This window comes from Nerophis ophidion, linkage group LG02 (genome assembly GCF_033978795.1).
Source record: "Nerophis ophidion isolate RoL-2023_Sa linkage group LG02, RoL_Noph_v1.0, whole genome shotgun sequence".
NCBI lineage: Eukaryota > Metazoa > Chordata > Actinopteri > Syngnathiformes > Syngnathidae > Nerophis > Nerophis ophidion.
Genome location: NC_084612.1, coordinates 86,581,510 through 86,600,674, shown reverse-complemented (window position 1 = coordinate 86,600,674; position 19,165 = coordinate 86,581,510). Strand labels below are relative to the sequence as shown.

Below are 19,165 nucleotides of genomic sequence, written 5' to 3'. Positions count from 1 at the left end.
GCAAGTGACGTCAATGTTCGGCCCTCAAGAGCCATATACCACACCGTGATCGGTAGATTCCTTCAGCTCCGCACACAACTTGTCAAGCGCCAATCATATAAAACTTGCGGGCCGCACTAACATTAAACTTTTATATTAAGGTGGGGGCCGCAAAATGATGTCTTGCGCGCCGCGTTTTAAAGACCCATGACCTAAACCCGTGGTCACCAACGCGATGCCCGCGAGCACCAGGTAGCCCGTAAGGACCAGATGAGTCGCCCCCTGGCCTGTTCTAAAAATAGCTCAAATTGCAGCACTTACCAGTGAGCTGCCTCTATTTTTTAAGTTTCATGTATATACTAACAAGCTGGTCTCGCTTTGCTCGACATTTTTAAATTTGAGAGAGACAAAACTCAAATAGAATTTGAAAATCCAAGAAAATATTTTAGAGACTTGGTCTTCACTTGTTTAAATAAATTCATTTATTTTTTTACTTTGCTTCTTATAACTTTCAGAAAGACAATTTTAGAGAAAAAATACAACCTTAAAAATGATTTTAGGATTTTTAAACACATATCGCTTTTTACCTTTTAAATTCCTTCCTTAATGTTTTTGTTTATTTATTGTAAAGAATAATAAATACATTTTAGCTTCTGTTTTTTCGACGAAGAATATTTGTGAAATATTTCTTCAAACTTCCATCCATCCATTTTCTACCGCTTATTCCCTTTCGGGGTTGCGGGGGGCGCTGGCGCCTATCTCAGCTACAATCGGGCGGAAGGCGGGGTACACCCTGGACAAGTCGCCACCTCATCGCAGGGCCAACACAAATAGACAGACAACATTCACACTCACAAAACTGAACAAAATTATTCTGGCAAATTTAGAAAATCCGTAGAATCCAATTTAAATCTTATTTCAAAGTCTTTTGAATTTCTTTTAAAATTTTTGTTCTGGAAAATCTAGAAGAAATAACGATTTGTCTTTGTTAGAAATATAGCTTGGTCCAATGTGTTATATATTCTAACAAAGTGCAGATTGGATTTTAACCTATTTAAAACATGTCATCAAAATTCTAAAATTAATCTTAATCAGGAAAAATTACAAATTATGTTCGATAAATTCTTTTTTTTATTTTTTTTCAAAAATATTCGAATTATCTAGTTTTTCTATAACATTTTTTCGGTTGAATTTTGAATTTTAAAGAGTCGAAATTGAAGATAAACTATGTTTCAAAATGTTATTTTAATTTTTTTCGTGTTTTCTCCTCTTTTAAATCGTTCAATTAAGTGTTTTTTTCATCATTAGATTAGATAGTACTTTATTTATTCTGTCAGGAGAGTTCCTTCAGGAAAATTAAAATTTTCAGCACAATCCCATTTAAGATCAAACATTACAGGGAGACAGAACAGGATCGCTGACGGGTCTGCCGCCTTCCAGCGCCCCTTACAAAAAAGATGAGATACAGGGAAACAAGGTGGGAGGAAAGGGAGAAAAAAATGTATTCTCTAAATGTATTCATGTATTGTCTACAAAAAACCTTCCGTAAAAGGAAAAAAAATGTACGACGGAATGACAGACAGAAATACAATTTTTTTTATATATATATAGATTTATTTAGAGGGACGGCGTGGCGCAGTGGGAGAGTGACCGTGCGCAACCCGAGGGTCACTGGTTCAAATCCCACCTAGAACCAACCTCGTCACGTCCGTTGTGTCCTGAGCAAGACACTTCACCCTTGCTCCTGATGGTTGCTGGTTGGCACCTTGCATGGCAGCTCCCTCCATCAGTGTGTGAATGTGTGTGTGAATGGGTAAATGTGGAAGTAGTGTCAAAGCGCTTTGAGTACCTTGAAAGTAGAAAAGCGCTATACAAGTACAACTCATTTATTTATCAAAGGTAAATTGAGCAAATTGGCTATTTCTGGCAATTTATTTAAGTGTGTATCAAACTGGTAGCCCTTCGCATTAATCAGTACCCAAGAAGTAGGTTTTGATTTCAAAAAGGTTGGTGACCCCTGACCTAAACAGTCTGCGCGAAACGTGAGCTTTGACTATTGATTTTTAAACGAGGCAAAATGCCGTTAAAAAAAAAAAAAAAAAAAAAATTAACAAAGCCTTGAGGCAGCGAAAATTCCTCGAATATATTTTGTAATCGAATTACTCGAATGGTTTCAGCTCTAAATAATTGTACAGGCCGAGCTTGAACCCATTGACACTTTAAAACTTTCCAGCCCGACCACATTTCCATTTTCAGTCAGCAGTTTCCAAATAAGTCAAGTTGACATACGCGACAGAAAAGGAGTGTGCAGGTCTTCGGTCCGCATGACAGGCGTGTCGCGCTCCCCACCCTCTAATCAGTGCACATATACACACAGGCCTGACTTGACGTGCACTGTTGCCTCCATGAACACCACATCACTGCTGTCGCAGGATGAAGGAACTTCACTTCGGCTTTTTTCTTTTAGCCGAAACAGCATTTGGTGCTGATCCAAATTGTTGGGCCTTAGCTGAGGTCGGCTCTTTCTAGTTCGCTGAGCTTATTACCAAAATACCTTGTTTATAAATAGTCATTAAAGTTTATTTACTGACAAACACGTGCATCGTTTGTCTTATCAGAAATAAAAAGGGCATTGCTGGATCTCTGCCAGCGTGTGTTTTTCCAGTAAACATCGAGCTTTAGTAGAAACCTCTTAAGCAGTTTTAGCCTAATCCTAACCAAACACAGTCAAGTCGGTCCTTGGCTGAAGTCACCATGCGGTAATTATAGGGATGTAACGGTACACAAAAATTTCGGTTCGGTACGTACCTCGGTTTAGAGGTAACGGTTTGGTTCATTTTCGGTACAGTATAGCGTATAGCTCGGTTGGTAGAGTGGCCGTGCCAGCAACTTGAGGGTTGCAGGTTCGATTCCCGCTTCCGCCATCCTAGTTACTGCCGTTGTGTCCTTAGGCAAGACACTTTACCCACCTGCTCCCACGCTGGTTTAAATGTAACTTTGATATTGGGTTTCACTATGTAAAGCGCTTTGAGTCACTAGAGAAAAGCGCTATATAAATATAATTCACTAAATTCACTAAGAAAACAACAAAATATAAATTTTTGGGTTATTTATTTACCAAATTTGTAAACAATGGCTTTATCATTTTAACATTGGGAACACTATAATAATTCTGCCCACGTGAATCAACATTAAACTGCCTCAAATTGTTGCTCAGATTAAATAAAGTGACAAAACTTTTCTTCTACATATAAAAAGTGCAACATCAAACAGTTTCAAGTTAATCAATCAATCAATCAATGTTTATTTATATAGCCCCAAATCACAAATGTCTCAAAGGACTGCACAAATCATTACGACTACAACATCCTCGGAAGAACCCACAAAAGGGCAAGGAAAACTCACACCCAGTGGGCAGGGAGAATTCACATCCAGTGGGACGCCAGTGACAATGCTGACTATGAGAAACCTTGGAGAGGACCTCAGATGTGGGCAACCCCCCCCCTCTAGGGGACCGAAAGCAATGGATGTCGAGCGGGTCTAACATGATACTGTGAAAGTTCAATCCATAGTGGCTCCAAGACAGCAGTGAGAGTCCCGTCCACAGGAAACCATCTCAAGCGGATCAGCAGCGTAGAGATGTCCCCAACCGATACAGGCGAGCGGTCCATCCTGTGTTAACTCATCATGCTTAATTTATCACAGCATTTGGGAAACCTGTAGCTCGGGATCTTTCTGTGTGGAGTTTGCATGTTCTCCCCGTGAATGCGTGGGTTCCCTCCGGGTACTCCGGCTTCCTCCCACTTCCAAAGACATGCACCTGGGGATAGGTTGATTGGCAACACTAAATGGTCCCTAGTGTGTGAATGTGAGTGTGAATGTTGTCTGTCTATCTGTGTTGGCCCTGCGATGAGGTGGCGACTTGTCCAGGGTGTACCCCGCCTTCCGCCCGATTGTAGCTGAGATAGGCGCCAGCGTCCCCCGCAACCCCGGAAGGGAATAAGCGGTAGAAAATGGATGGATGGATAGTTGATTTTTATCATGTAAATGTTATATTTTTATCAACATGTGCTAGCAGGGACCCTGCCATTCAAAGCTTTTCTGTCCGCAAAACACACGCACACACACACCACAAAATAAAGTAACGTTACGCTGAAAGCTAATTAGCCTTCACCTCTAGCCAGAACTGTGAGCGAGCTGAGCTGCAGTTTAAGTTTCTCGAAGGTCAAGGGGCTCATAGTGATGATAGTAGTAGTTGACTTGGAGGTGTTTGTTATCATTTGGGGAGAGTACGCTGCCTTATGCTCACCTGCTAAACACCTATCTGCTTAACGCTGAGGCATTTACTACATGCGCTCGGAATACGCACTGCTGATTGGCTGTTACCGCTATATATGTAACCAATCAGATAGTTGTGTGGGTGGGACAATGCTGGGTGCTGAGACAGGGGCAGAAGAGGTAAAGCAGCTTGTTAAAACTTTAGCTTAGAAACTCGTTCGGTACACCCCCGTACCGAACTAAAACCCCCGTACTGAAACGGTTCAATACAGATACATGTACCGTTACACCCCTAGGTAATTATAGCCAATATTTTGTTGCGTCTTGTGTGTTTCCAGGACATGGGCTCAGGCCATCCCCGGTCGCGTGGAGTTCTTCTCCAGCGAAGGCTCCGACACTTCCATCCCCATCCCCATCGTGGCCCTGAAGAACGTGGACGACTCGTACCCGCCCCAGAAGAAGTCGTTCATGATGTTGAAGTACATGCACGACCACTACCTGGAAAAGTACGAGTGGTTCATGCGGGCGGACGACGACGTTTACATCAAGAGCGACAAGCTGGAGAATTTCCTGCGAAGCCTCAACAGCAGCGAGGCTCTGTTCCTGGGACAGACGGGGATGGGGGCCCGCGACGAGTTGGGCAAACTGGCCCTGGAGCCCGGAGAGAACTTCTGCATGGGGGGCCCGGGGGTCATCATGAGCCGGGAGGTCCTGAGGAGGATGGTACCTCACATCCGACAGTGTCTGCAGGAGATGTACACCACCCACGAGGACGTGGAGGTGGGGCGCTGCGTGAGGAGGTTTGCGGGGGTCCAGTGCGTCTGGTCCTACGAGGTGAGTTCTGACCAGATTTTTTAAATTTTTTAATTCCACAGGAATTCACATTCAGGATCACATGTGACTTGACAAGCATATACTCAGGGTCATCAATCATCTGCACAATATTCAACTCTTGATTTGTTTGGATTTTGAAAACAACTTAGATTTTTTTCTTTTAAAATGGCAATTTTTATATTTTATACATAAAACTGCCAAAATAACGAGTAAAGAAAGACATGTTACTTATAGACTGTTAACATATTCTTGTGTCAAGGTGCCGCACATTGGAACAATATGCAATGATTTTTTTAAAATATTTGGCTTTATGCTTTTGGAAGTCATTTCCTTAAACCAAATAAATAATCGATAAAAACTACGCAGTTTTTATAATCTAATCATGATATATAACAGGAACAGTGTGGTTTTCGTCCTGGTCGTGGAACTGTGGACCAGCTCTTTACTCTCAGCAGGGTTCTTGAGGGTGCATGGGAGTTTGCCCAACCAGTCTACATGTGCTTTGTGGACTTGGAGAAGGCATTCGACCGTGTCCCTCGGGAAGTCCTGTGGGGAGTGCTCAGAGAGTATGGGGTACCGGACTGTCTTATTGTGGCGGTCCGCTCCCTGTACGATCGGTGCCAGAGCTTGGTCCGCATTGCCGGCAGTAAGTCGAACACATTTCCAGTGAGGGTTGGACTCCGCCAAGGCTGTCCTTTGTCACCGATTCTGTTCATAACTTTTATGGACAGAATTTCTAGGCGCAGTCAAGGCGTTGAGGGGTTCCGGTTTGGTAACCGCGGGATTAGGTCTCTGCTTTTTGCAGATGATGTGGTCCTGATGGCTTCATCTGGCCGGGATCTTCAGCTCTCGCTGGATCGGTTCGCAGCCGAGTGTGAAGCGACCGGAATGAGAATCAGCACCTCCAAGTCCGAGTCCATGGTTCTCGCCCGGAAAAGGGTGGAGTGCCATCTCCGGGTTGGGGAGGAGACCCTGCCCCAAGTGGAGGAGTTCAAGTACCTAGGAGTCTTGTTCACGAGTGGGGGAAGAGTGGATCGTGAGATCGACAGGCGGATCGGTGCGGCGTCTTCAGTAATGCGGACATTGTACCGATCCGTTGTGGTGAAGAAGGAGCTGAGCCGGAAGGCAAAGCTCTCAATTTACCGGTCGATCGGTCATGACCGAAAGGATAAGATCACGGGTACAAGCGGCCGAAATGAGTTTCCTCCACCGTGTGGCGGGGCTCTCCCTTAGAGATAGGGTGAGAAGCTCTGCCATCCGGGAGGAACTCAAAGTAAAGCCGCTGCTCCTTCACATCGAGAGGAGCCAGATGAGGTGGTTCGGGCATCTGGTCAAGATGCCACCCGAACGCCTCCCTAGGGAGGTGTTTAGGGCACGTCCAACCGGTAGGAGGCCACGGGGAAGACCCAGGACACGTTGGGAAGACTGTCTCCCGGCTGGCCCGGGAACGCCTCGGGATCCCCCGGGAAGAGCTAGACGAAGTGGCTGGGGAGAGGGAAGTCTGGGTTTCCCTGCTTAGGCTGTTGCCCCCGCGACCCGACCTCGGATAAGCGGAAGAAGATGGATGGAGCGATGGATTTATTAAATGTGCTTTTCATGATGGTATCCTTACATCACACTCAAATTTATAAGTGCAGGCCTAAATTTACCGCATACCTTTGGTAAGCGCCGGAGTGAGAAGAGGTTTTGAAATAATTAGCGCATGCTTGCCTTTACTGCATGCCTTTGGTAAACGCTGGCGGCGATTCAAGGAAATACGGTATGTGAAAAAATCAATTTTCATACATTGTGGAAAGACACCCTAGCTGCAAGATTATTTGTGGAGCTTCTCTGTGATTCCATATATGATAAGTTCCATGTTGTAACATTACTATAAGTCTGCCAGTCCGAGGAATATTTCACACATGCTAGTGGACACTTAGCGTTCTTCTGTGCTGGTGTCGAAGTGAGACGTGCGCTCAGGGAATGTGATGAAGCAATTGGAACCAGTTGGGTCTTTTACAAGCTTTTTTTGTCATTTAAATAAGGAGGATGCAGCTTACATGTCATTTTTACGAGCCAGTATAATTCTACACCAACGTGAAATGAAGAGAATGTTGTGCACTTTTGCATGATCTTTTTTTTTTTTTTACTTTACACACACACTATGCAAGTGTTGAGTGTGTCTGATAAATGAAGTGAGGGTGTATGCCAAAGCTAACTGTGTTCTACACGCTCTTGTGTTTTGACAACTTCATCTGTAAAAAGAATGTTCTCACAGTCGAGTGACTGCCCCTTGTTTATCTAACATAGATACCCATACATAGTAACTGTCTCTATAAGCTAGTGCACGCTAAACCGGGTACAGTGGACCCTCAGACCTTCACCACAATCCAAAATGTGACGAATTCCACTCCACGTTGTGTTTGACATTTGCGATTCCGCAAAAAGTTAAGTTAAAGTACCAATGATTGTCACACACACACACACACACACACACACTAGGTGTGGTGAAATTTGTCCTCTGCATTTGACCCATCCCCTTGACCACCCCCTTGGAGGTGAGGGGAGCAGTGAGCAGCAGCGGTGGCCGCGCCCGGGAATCATTTTGGTGATTTAACCCCCAATTCCAACCCTTGATTCTGAGTGCCAAGCAGGGAGGTAATGGCTCCCATTTTTATAGTCTTTGGTATGACTCGGCCGGGGTTTGAACTCACGATCTACCTATCCCAGGGCGGACACCCTAACCCAGACATGGGTAATTAAGGCCAGGGCCCGTTAAACTTTTCAATCTGGCCCGCCGGACATTCGCAAATATATTTTTTTTAGATCTTTAAGATGGAAACTGTAGCTGCCATTGTGATGTTTTCTAATGTCTTCAACTGTACAAAGTATTTCAATGGTTGGAATCCGCGCTTTTGTAGGATATACCAGTTACTATGGTAATCTAATTAGTAAATATGGTCATCTAATTAGTTGCTATGGTAATCTACGTCACAGCAGCTCAGGCGAGCCACCAAGCAGTGTGGGTGGGAAGCGTTTCCACAGACGCGGAAGGAGATTTTCACAACAGAGTTCTAAAGCTTAGTGATATATCAGATATCAGATTGTAGGTGCGTTTATTTTGTACCCTTCGTGTTCATATTTTACTGTTTGTTGCATTTTTGTTGCGTTTCATTTGATTGTAGAATATGTCCATCGAAAGGGGGGGTGACATTCATATTTTGTCAATATTCAGTGTTTTATCATTCATAGAAAAATGTAAAATTCCATTATGTTTTTAAGGCGGTCCGTCATAAAGTTTTTAGCATTCAAACATTCATTATTGTGAAGTTTTGTATTAGTGTTCCTAAAAATAAACACATATTTTTTCTCTAAATGTGGCCCTCGAGTCTACATAATTCCCCAGGCCTGCTCAAACCACTGGGCCACTGAGTAGGTAAAGAAATAGGAATTGCAATTTTCTGCCTGAAATTGAGATCACATTCACACTGTTTGGGGCCATATGCTTGTGATTTGAAGTACTTTTACACTGTTGGACTGGACTCCTTGTTGTCTTAGGATAGGATAGGAGATATTCTATTTATCCCGCAATAGGGAAATTATGTGGTTGCAAAAAATAAGGTAAAATCTAGGGCTGTCAACGTTAACTCATGAAATTATTAAAATAAAATAAAATATTGCGTTACCAAGTATGAGGGAAATTTTTTTTTTTTTTTTTTTTTTTTTTAGTTTATTAAGGATCCCCATTAGTCTACACCGCAGTGGAGACTATTCTTCCTGGGGTCCAGGCAAAAAACATCACACAACCACAGAACAAACGATTAAAATGCAGTACAACATGATCCAATAATAAATTGTCATAATACAAAAATAGCAACAACAAAGAACCAAAAAATACTAATAGATGTTGTTACTTAATAATTTTCATACCAAAGATAAAAATAGCAATATAAAAATAGATATACTGTATACATTTTTGCAAAAATAAAACAAAGAACCAATGGCCTAAAACACATTAGTGTACCAAAGACAAACAATAAGTGACGAAAAAGTATCATCCATCCATTTTCTGCTGCTTATCCCATAATCAATAAAATACTCAATAGTCAATAAAAACAGTCATGACATTAGGTACAATCTAAAATAATCTCTTTACGCAATACTTCTCCTTTTAGTTTATTCTTAAAGCCCACTATGCTGGTGATTGATACCAGATATTGTGGAAGTCTGTTCCAGTAAGTGATTGCCCGATACATTACAGTCTTTTTCAAAACATCACTTTTGGGTTTAAGACGGGTGAGCGCACCTCTTTGGGCTAGCCTGGTACCGTAGCTGTGACTGTCACTGGCAAGCAAGAGCTGAGAATACAGATATGACGGTTTATGGTATGTATAGATGTTTTTTAAAAATAGAATCAAACTACAAGCCAGTCTTTCATCAACTTTCATCCATGACAATTTATTATGCATGATCTCAATGCCAGTCCTAAATGAGCAATGGAGAGCTAGTCTGGCAGCTCTGTTTTGGGTAAACTGGATTTTATTTAGATCTTGTTTAGATGCATTAGACCAGATTGCTGGGCAGTAGTCCATATGTGACAATACAAGGGATTGTATAACTTGCTTCATAGATGTGTTAGTTAAAAAATAGGCACTTCTTCTTATGATTGAAATGCTTCTGCTCATTTTTGTTACTATGTTTTTAATGTGAGTGGCCCAAGATAGTCTTTCATCTATTGTAACTCCCAGCAACCTGGCCTCTTTTAACTTGTTCAACATGAACTCCGTTCAGAGAAACATTTAATATGCGTTCCTTTCTATGAGCATGTTTTGAGCAAATAACAAGACATTTTGTTTTGGAAATATTTTCATCTTATTTTCTGTAACCCATTTTGAAATCCGCATGACCTCATCTTGTAGTATACTGCTCAGGTCTGTGTGAAAATTAATCACATTCGAGTTAAGGCTTAACCCGGAAGATGCACGCATTGTTACACGGCCTGTGATTGCGATGAGAGGTGGCCGATTTAGCTTCAAAACACAACTTCAGAAAATACTCAGATTACTTGTATGTATTGAAGCGACAAACGTTCTTATCATCTGCGCACATCAAGTTAATCTTAAAGGAAAACACGGGTGGTGCCGGTAGCATTATTGCTACATCCACAACAAGCAGAGGAGAATCCTATGCTGGCAGACTTGACTTGTATTAAGGTTGCCATCAAAAGTAGCACAGATAAATTAAACCTTTGCCTTTTCCAAATGGATAATGTACAAAGACCAAGTCCCGTAAAAAGAAGTCATTCATATGGTAAATGGGTTATACTTGTATAGGGCTTTTCTACCGTTTTTAAGGAACTCAAAGCGCTTTGATACTATTTCCACATTCACCCATTCACACACACATTCACACACTGATGGCGGGAGCTGCCATGCAAGGCGCTAACCAGGACCCGACAGGAGCAAGGGTGAAGTGTCTTGCTCAAGGACACAACAGACGTGACTAGGATGGTAGAAGGTGGGGATTGAACCAGCAACCCTCAGATTGCTGGCACAGCCACTCTCCCTACTTCGCCACGCCATCCCCCATCATATCACATGTGATATGTGGTATGACATCCATATCACAGCAGATCTGTCATACAATACACTGGAGAGGCACAATAACAACAAGGGTAAACCAACTGTAGATTAGATTAGATTAGATTAGATAGTACTTTATTTATTCCGTCAGGAGAGTTCCTTCAGGAAAATTACAATTTTCAGCACAATCCCATTCAAGATCAGACAAACATTACAGGGAGACAGAACAGGATCGCTGACGGGTCTGCCGGCTTCCAGCGCCCCTTACAAAAAAGATGACATACAGGTAAACAAGGGAGGGGGGGGGATGGGAGAAAAAAATAGAAGATTAAAATAAAAATAAAAATATCGGTCTTAGCCTAGGCCCTGGAGTGGGGGTGCAGACTGAGGCCAAGGGAAAAGAACAACTCATAGCCATAGTACACATCCCTCTTACATGTGTGTAAGAGGGAAACATCAAAGGACATTAAAGACATTAAAGCAGCAGATACAAGCAGACACTTGTACATACAGCTATGAATAAAAAGTAAAATAAACATATCCACTGTGGTGACCTCTGCGGTGTTCCACGCCATCGTCCGCTGGGGAGGAGGGAGCATGGCCAGAGACAGAAGCAGACCCAACAAAGCAACCAAGACAGCCGACTCCACTCTCGGCCAATGTCCAGTCCGCATGGATGAGCGAGGATACGTCCAAGGTGACTGAGGTGTCCGACACCTGCTCACCCAGTCAAGACACCGCGGAGCCTCTCCGTCCCAGCGCTGTTGGTACTACACCAACAAGAGCATCAAGTTGTAACTACTGGCAGAATGCAAATTTACTTTTCTTACTGGAGAACATTGGACTTGGAACATCGGACTGTACCAAAAGAGATTTGCAGTTTAGTAAGAAATGTAATAAATGTTCTCGTATGACATTCTGACTATTTGCATCGCAATATTGGTATTCTCTTAAGCAAATGTTATTTATGCACGCAAATAATAACCCGCGATCAATCATGATGGCCTGAGTAAAAACACATGAAGATCAAGAGGGAAACATTAAAGAACACTAAAGTGTACATTAAAGTATGTTAAAAGTACATTTAAAAAAACAGAGCAAATGCAACCAGCTGCCATATCTGTCACATCTAAAATTCGCTCCATTTTGTCCACTAAAGACGCTGAGATCATTATCCATGCGTTTGTTACGTCTCGCCTCGATTACTGTAACGTATTATTTTCGGGTCTCCCCATGTCTAGCATTAAAAGATTACAGTTGGTACAAAATGCGGCTGCTAGACTTTTGACAAGAACAAGAAAGTTTGATCACATTACACCTGTACTGGCTCACCTGCACTGGCTTCCTGTGCACTTAAGATGTGACTTTAAGGTTTTACTACTTACGTATAAAATACTACACGGTCTAGCTCCATCCTATCTTGCCGATTGTATTGTACCATATGTCCCGGCAAGAAATCTGCGTTCAAAGGACTCCGGCTTATTAGTGATTCCCAAAGCCCAAAAAAAGTCTGCGGGCTATAGAGCGTTTTCCGTTCGGGCTCCAGTACTCTGGAATGCTCTCCCGGTAACAGTTCGAGATGCCACCTCAGTAGAAGCATTTAAGTCTCACCTTAAAACTCATTTGTATACTCTAGCCTTTAAATAGACTCCCTTTTTAGACCAGTTGATCTGCCGTTTCTTTTCTTTTTCTCCTATGTCCCACTCTCCCTTGTGGAGGGAGTCCGGCCCGATCCGGTGGCCATGTACTGCTCGCCTGTGTATCGGCTGGGGACATCCCTGCGCTGCTGATCAGCCTCCTCTTGGGATGGTTTCCTGCTGGCTCCGCTGTGAACGGGACTCTCGCTGCTGTGTTGGATCCGCTTTGGACTGGACTCTCGCGACTGTGTTGGATCCATTATGGATTGATCTTTCACAGTATCATGTTCTCATAGTCATCATTGTCACTGGGTCATTATTGTCACCGATGTCCCACTGGGTGTGAGTTTTCCTTGCCCTTATGTGGGCCTACCGAGGATGTCGTAGTGGTTTGTGCAGCCCTTTGAGACACTAGTGATTTAGGGCTATATAAGTAAACATTGATTGATTGATTGATTGATCATTGGACAATGGCCTGAGTCGAAGTAAAATGGCAGTTAAAAATAAGTTTAAAAAAAATCGTTATTCAATGTAACTATAACATCATAATGTTTTTGTCAGTAGTTTGAGGCTCTATTATTGCGATATGACCAGTAAAGGACTTGAGCAACCTTTCACTCCACCTGATGATCAAAGTCATACAACGTCCAACTCCCACACGTTTGCCTCATTGACTTCATAGTCCTGTTTCAGCTTTGATTGGTCAGCAGCTTCCCGTCATCCATCTTGGCATCGACCCGTGATGACGGGCTACACCTTGTAAACAGCGTCATGTTTACACAACACACCTGTGTGTTTTTGTCCGTGATGACTCAGCATACAATAGTGTTCCGTGCCCCAGAGAAGGAGGTGGTGCTTTTTTTTCACACCACTTTGTCTCAGTCAACTAGAAAAGTGGAGGTGGAGTGGCGAAGTCCGTGCGTGGGTGGGATAAATCGTAACAGTAAACAAAACGGGTCACGCTTGCCTTGTTGAGGTTCGGACGACGTCTCTGGCACGTGCGGGCAAGTTCTCGTAAACCTTTTTTGAAAAGTGACGATGTCATCATAAATCACATCAACATGTCGACGATGTGGAGTCAGAGGTGTGAACGTATTCTTCAATGCCACACGTTGCGTAAACCTCACAGAACACAAAGAATGACAGTTAAGCACACTTTGATGTCATAGAAAGTTCAGAACCAAACAGAGTTTGGTTACCTCAGTAGAAGCATTTAAGTCTCACCTTAAAACTCATTTGTATACTCTAGCCTTTAAATAGACTCCCTTTTTAGACCAGTTGATCTGCCGTTTCTCTTCTTTTTCTTCTATGTCCCACTCTCCTTTGTGGAGGGAGTCCGGTCCGATCCGGTGGCCATGTACTGCTCGCCTGTGTATCGGCTGGGGACATCTCTGCGCTGCTGATCAGCCTCCGCTTGGGATGGTTTCCTACTGGCTCCGCTGTGAACGGGACTCTCGCTGCTGTGTTGGATCCGCTTTGGACTGGACTCTCGCGACTGTGTTGGATCCATTATGGATTGATCTTTCACAGTATCATGTTCTCATATGTTCTCATAGTCATCAGTATCACAGTATCATGTTCTCATAGTCATTATTGTCACCGATGTCCCACTGGGTGTGAGTTTTCGTTGCCCTTATGTGGGCCTACAGAGGATGTCGTAGTGGTTTGTGCAGCCCTTTGGGACACTAGTGATTTAGGGCTATATAAGTAAACGATTGATTGATTGACTATAATGGCTGAGGTATAAACTAAACTATCGATTAGGTTGTTCGATTAATTGGCTTAAACAGACTTTAGCCTCTAAGTCAGACCTAGGGAAAAATAAGGCGGCCCGTTAAGCTTTTCAATCTGGCCCGCCGGACATTCCCAAATATATATTTTTTTTAGATCTTTAAGATGGAAACTGTAGCTGCCATTATGATGTGCAGTGATGTTTTCAAATGACCGCAAGTCTTCAACTATAGAATGTATTTCAATGGTTGGAATTAGGGCTGGGTGATATTGCCTTTTTTTAATATCGCAATAATTTTAGGCCATATCGCGATTTACAATATTTTGCCTTGGCCTTGAATGAACACTTGATGCATATAATCACAGCGGTATGATGATTCATTCAATCAATCAATCAATCAATCAATGTTTACTTATATAGCCCTAAATCACTAGTGTCTCAAAGGGCTGCACAAACCACTACGACATCCTCGGTAGGCCCACATAAGGGCAAGGAAAACTCACACCCAGTGGGACGTCTGTGACAATGATGACTATGAGAACCTTGGAGAGGAGGAAAGCAATGGATGTCGAGCGGGTCTAACATGATACTGTGAAAGTTCAATCCATAATGGATCCAACACAGTCGCAAGAGTCCAGTCCAAAGCGGATCCAACACAGCAGCGAGAGTCCCGTTCACAGCGGAGCCAGCAGGAAAACATCCCAAGTGGAGGCGGATCAGCAGCGCAGAGATGTCCCCAGCCGATACACAGGCGAGCAGTACATGGCCACCGGATCGAACCGGACCCCCTCCATAAGGGAGAGTGGGACATAGGAGAAAAAGAAAAGAAACGGCAGATCAACTGGTCTAAAAAGGGAGTCTATTTAAAGGCTAGAGTATACAAATGAGTTTTAAGGTGAGACTTAAATGCTTCTACTGAGGTGGCATCTCGAACTGTTACCGGGAGGGCATTCCAGAGTACTGGAGCCAGAAATGAAAACGCTCTATAGCCCGCAGACTTTTTTTGGGCTTTGGGAATCACTAATAAGCCGGAGTCCTTTGAACGCAGATTTCTTGCCGGGACATGTGGTACAATACAATCGGCAAGATAGGATGGAGCTAGACCGTGTAGTATTTTATACGTAAGTAGTAAAACCTTAAAGTCACATCTTAAGTGCACAGGAAGCCAGTGCAGGTGAGCCAGTACAGGCGTAATGTGATCAAACTTTCTTGTTCTTGTCAAAAGTCTAGCAGCCGCATTTTGTACCAACTGTAATCTTTTAATGCTAGACATGGGGAGACCGGAAAATAATACGTTACAGTAGTCGAGACGAGACGTAACAAACGCATGGATAATGATCTCAGCGTCTATGTGTCTACATTAAAACATTCTTCTTCATACTGCATTCATATATGCTACTTTTTAAACTTTCATGCAGAGAGGGAAATCACAACTAAGTCAATTGACCAAAAGTGAATTTATTAAAGTTATTAAGCAATGGCACAAACATTCAAATCATTTCCAAAACATAAATTGCAAGATTGTCAGAGACATTTTAAGTGTCAAATAAAAATGAGCTGCAATATAGGAAATCAAATAGTATTCGTCCTTCACTTTGTGGTATGTTACTAAGGCTATGAAATTCTCTTCATACTCTAGCGAGTGACTTTACAAAGGATGCTACATATTAGCAGTAATGCTACTTTTTACAGCAACGCTTTTTCCCTCCACACTTGACAAATTACGGTTGTCTGTTCGACATATTCCCACTTGAAGCCAAACCACTGCCAGACGATGCAAACCCTGCTGTTTTTATTGGGAATTAAGTCTTCCTTCATTTGTTACCAGATCCGCACCTTCATTCTCTCGTACGGCTACGTTAGCAGCTAACATTAGCCACGCCGCTACCTCTCTGCCCTGCGAGAGCACGTATAAGACATATGACGTTACAGTTTGTGACGTATGTAAGAATGTGCGCCTGCTTGTCTGGGAGAATGAGAGACAGGAAAGAGCAAGGAGAGCCTGAATTGTACGCCCACGGCTAAAAGTTCTGCGTGAGAACGTATACTCGAATATTACAATATAGTATTTTTCTATATCGCACAGAGACAAACCCGCGATATATCTCCAAGCCCTAGTTGGAATCTGCGCTTTTGCATGATACACTAGTTACTACGGTCATTTTATTAGTTACTATGATCAACTTAATAACTTATAGTAGCTCATGAGGGGGCACCAAGAAGTGTGGGTGGGGAGCGTTTCCACAGAGTGTTTCCAGAGCGGCAGAAAAGGGACAGACGCAGAAGGAGATTTTTACTACAAAGTTCTAAAGCTTAGTGATATATCAGATGTATCAGATTGTAGGTGGGTTTATTTTTCACCCTATGTGTTCATATTTTGCCGTTTGTTGCATTTTTGTTGCGTTTCGCTTGATTGTAAAATACCGTATTTTTCAGACAGTTTTTTTCATAGTTTGGCCGGGGGTGCGACTTATACTCAGGAGCGACTTATGTGTGAAATTATTAACACATTACCGTAAAATATCAAATAATATTTAGCTCATTCACGTAAGAGACTAGACTTATAAGATTTCCTGGGATTTAGCGATAAGGAGTGACAGATTGTTTGGTAAACATATAGCATGTTCTATACGTTATAGTTATTTGAATGACTCTTACCATAATATGTTACGTCAACATACCAGGCACCTTCTCAGTTGGTTATTTATGCCTCATATAACGTACACTTATTCAGTCCGTTGTTCACTATTCTTCCTTTATTTTAAATTGCCTTTCAAATGTCTATCCTTGGTGTTGGGTTTTATCAAATAAATTTCCCCCAAAAATGCGACTTAAATATGTTTTTTTCCTTCTTTATTATGCATTTTTGGCAGGTGCGACTTATACTCCGAAAAAGACGGTAGTTACTATGGTCATCTCATTAGTTACTATGGTCATCTAATTAGTTACTATGGTCATCTAATTAGTTACAGCAGCTCAGACGAGGCACCAAGCAGTGTGGGTGGGGAGTGTTTCCACAGAGTGTTTCCGGAGCGGCCAGCCTAAAATGTGGGTGTCAGGGACAGACGCAGAAGGAGATTTTTACAACAAAGTTCTAAAGTTTAGTGATATATCACATATAATAAGGACGGCGTGGCGCAGTGGGAGAGTGGCCGTGCGCAACCCGAGGGTCACTGGTTCAAATCCCACCTAGAACCACCCTCGTCACGTCCGTTGTGTCCTGAGCAAGACACTTCACCCTTGCTCCTGATGGGTGCTGGTTGGCGCCTTGCATGGCAGCTCCCTCCATCAGTGCGTGAATGTGTGTGTGAATGGGTAAATGTGGAAGTAGTGTCAAAGCGCTTTGAGTACCTTGAAGGTAGAAAAGCGCTATACAAGTACAACCCATTTATCATTTATTTTATTTATATATCAGATTGGTGGTGGGTTTATTTTTTACGCTTTGTGTTCATATTTTGCTGTTTGTTGCATTTTTGTTGTGTTTTGCTTGATTGTAAAATATGTCGATCGAGAGATGGGGTGTGACGTTCATATGTCGTCAATATTCAATGTTTTATCGTTTGTAGTTAGTATTGTAAATCCCACATTCTTTATTTTCATGTACATTATGGGTGTCTTATTCAGCAAAAAAAATTTTTAATTCCGTTCCGTTTTTTAAGGTGATCTGTCATAACGTTTTTAGCATTCAATCAGACTTTATTGTGAGGTTTTGTATGAGAGTTAATAAAAATAGATATACCGCCCCCCAGACACATTTTCTTCTCTAAATTTGGCCCCCGAGTGAAAATAATTGCCCAGGCCTGTTCTAGATGGTCTATAAAACATAATCCATGCAACGTTTGACCCAAGAACCACCATTACATGTCATGTAGACCACAAGGAAGTGTTTTACATTTAGAAAAAAATAATATGACAACTATTATGCGTTTAATAATCCGGTGCGCCTTTTGTATGAAAATAAACCTGACTAGACTCGCTCATCGGCAGTGCGCCTTATAATCTGGTGTGCCCTATGGTCTGGAGAATATGGTAATGGGATCAACAAAAGAGGGATTTAATCTTTTTTTCTACAAACCCCGTTTCCATATGAGTTGGGACATTGTGTTGGATGTAAAAAAAAAACGGAATACAATGATTTGTGAATCCTTTTCAACCCATATTCAATTGAATGCACTACAAAGACAACATATTTGATGTTCAAACTCATACATTTTTTTTTTTTTTTGCAAATATTAATTAACTTAGAATTTCATGGCTGCAACACGTGCCAAAGTAGTTGGGAAAGGGCATGTTCACCACTGTGTTACATTTACATTTTCTTTTGACAACACTCAATAAACATTTGGGAACTGAGGAAACTAATTGTTGAAGCTTTGAAAGTGGAATTCTTTCCCATTCGTGTTCTATGTAGAGCTTCAGTCGTACACCAGTCCGGGGTCTCCGCTGTTGTATTTTACGCTTCATAATGCGCCACACATTTTCGATGGGAGACATGTCTGGACTGCAGGCGGGCCAGGCAAGTACCCGCGCTCTTTTACTACAAAACCACGCTGTTGTAACACGTGGCTTGGCATTGTTTTGCTGAAATAAGCAGGGGGCGTCCTTTAAAAAACACGGCGCTGAGATGGCAACATATGTTGTTCCAAAACCTGTATGTACCTTCACGTGTTGCTGGCATCAAATTCTAAAGTTAATAATTATTTGCAAAAAAAAAAAAAGGTTTATCAGTTTGAACATCAAATATGTTGTCTTTGTAGCATATTCAACTGAATATGGGTTGAAAATGATTTGCAAATCATTGTATCCTGTTTATATTTACATCTCACACAATTTCCCAACTCATATGGAAACGGGGTTGGTAAGCAGATTAACTGTTGCAGCCCTGATTGCCATGGCAACGTGGTGTTACGAGCGTTATGGACAGTTGTGGTTTCTGGACATAAAGTAGAAGCCAGTAGTTGGTTGCGGTGGTAGCGACACCTTTCCCAGCATGCATTGCACCCCGAGGCCTGTTGCTGTTCGCTCTCGCTTGCGGTCGTTTCAGTGACCAGGCGAGCGCGTCACGCTGAGTCACGGCAGCTTAAACTGACTTCTTCTCCAAACCGCGCCGTCACTGCAGGCCTTTGTGCCTCTAGAACAAC

The 19,165-nt window shown here is 42.5% G+C and overlaps 1 protein-coding gene across 1 annotated transcript in view; it reads left to right on the top strand.

The window, feature by feature from the left end:
- chsy1 (chondroitin sulfate synthase 1) overlaps positions 1-19,165 on the top strand; it is a 144,919-nt gene that overhangs the window by 16,864 nt on the left and 108,890 nt on the right. Inside the window, exon 2 of the mRNA XM_061893095.1 lies at positions 4,596-5,091. Within this exon, the coding sequence (XP_061749079.1) occupies positions 4,596-5,091 (496 nt within the window). The remainder of the gene's footprint in view (positions 1-4,595; positions 5,092-19,165) is intronic.